Below are 1,262 nucleotides of genomic sequence, written 5' to 3' on the forward strand. Positions count from 1 at the left end.
AAGATGTCAGTAAATTTTGGAGTTGACTACTGTAAGATTCGTAATTTTCCAAAAGATCTATATTCAGGTCTCCGGTTAAATAAACTAGTTTTTTCTCATTATTTATGGCTAACAAAACTTGTTCAAGTTGCTTCATATAAACTTTTTTGCTGTAATGTGGTGGTCGATACGTAACAATAATTAATGAGTTGTTTTTAGACGAGATTCCCACTTCAATTGCAAATAACTCTAGTTCATTTGAAATCATCAAATCATTTCTTATTTTAAATATAATATCATCTTTTACAAAGAGGCCGACTCCACCCCCGTGTCTACCGGAACGATTTTTGCCAACAAAATTGAACCCATTAATCCCAATCGAATCTTCATTCACTGTGTTTAGCCACGTTTCGGTAATGGCTATGACATCAAATTTGAAATCAAAACTTGTTAAATAATCCTTTAATTCTGTTGATTTATTTACTAAGCTTCTTATATTTATATGCATTAAATTAAATGTTGTATTTGTTGTCGAATAATTATCATTAAATAATTCATAATCATTATTTATTTCAGCAGAGTTGTAAAATGTTTTGCACTTATTAACAAAAAAATCATCATCTACAATTAAATTAGCCATTTTTAAAATCTAACTTTTTTTCATTGAATTTCCATTCTCTCACGATGATATGCTGCAGCATTACTTCCGGGTCTTTCATTTTACCTTCATCTTTCTTTTCAACGCAAACTCTGAACATGGTTGAATGTTCGTCGTTGTTAATTGCTTTGGGGTCAGTTTCGTCAGTTCGCTTTATAACTGGGAAACATGTAATCACGTTTATACCACTTGTCTGCAAGAACTCCACAACATCATCTCTGTGGCATTTCTTTACATTGCTTAGGCAAAAAACTTTTTTTTTCATGATTATTTTATCAGGTTGTAATTTTACATGTTCCATAATTTTGGTGCCGATAATCCTCTTTGCAGGTTTTTTTGATTGTTCCATTTTGTTGATGTTCTCATTTGATGGATTTTTAACTGTGTTTACAACGTTTATATTTTTTTCAACAGAACTTGTACTGAGTTTGGTTCTATTCTTGTTTCTGTTCACGACCATTGCATAGGTTTGTAACATGTCGCTTGGTGTTTGTACAGCGTCTGACCAAGCTATATTGTTATTGTTTACGGAATTGATTTTAGCTATTTCTAATTCAGGTTCATGCAAATTACTAACTGGATATTTATTAATCAAGTTTGTACTATCTAAGCTATATTTATTAAT

The 1,262-nt window shown here is 30.9% G+C and overlaps 1 protein-coding gene across 1 annotated transcript; it reads right to left on the reverse strand.

The window, feature by feature from the left end:
- Positions 1 to 611: 611 nt before the first annotated feature.
- On the reverse strand, positions 612 to 1,115 carry HELRODRAFT_184667 (hypothetical protein; the record flags this gene model as incomplete). The annotated part of the gene is made up of 1 exon (XM_009016594.1): positions 612 to 1,115. One exon carries the CDS (start codon positions 1,113 to 1,115, stop codon positions 612 to 614), a length of 504 nt encoding a protein of 167 aa, XP_009014842.1.
- Between the last annotated feature and the right edge of the window lie 147 nt (positions 1,116 to 1,262).

This window comes from Helobdella robusta (genome assembly GCF_000326865.2).
Source record: "Helobdella robusta unplaced genomic scaffold HELROscaffold_1876, whole genome shotgun sequence".
Lineage (NCBI taxonomy): Eukaryota > Metazoa > Annelida > Clitellata > Rhynchobdellida > Glossiphoniidae > Helobdella > Helobdella robusta.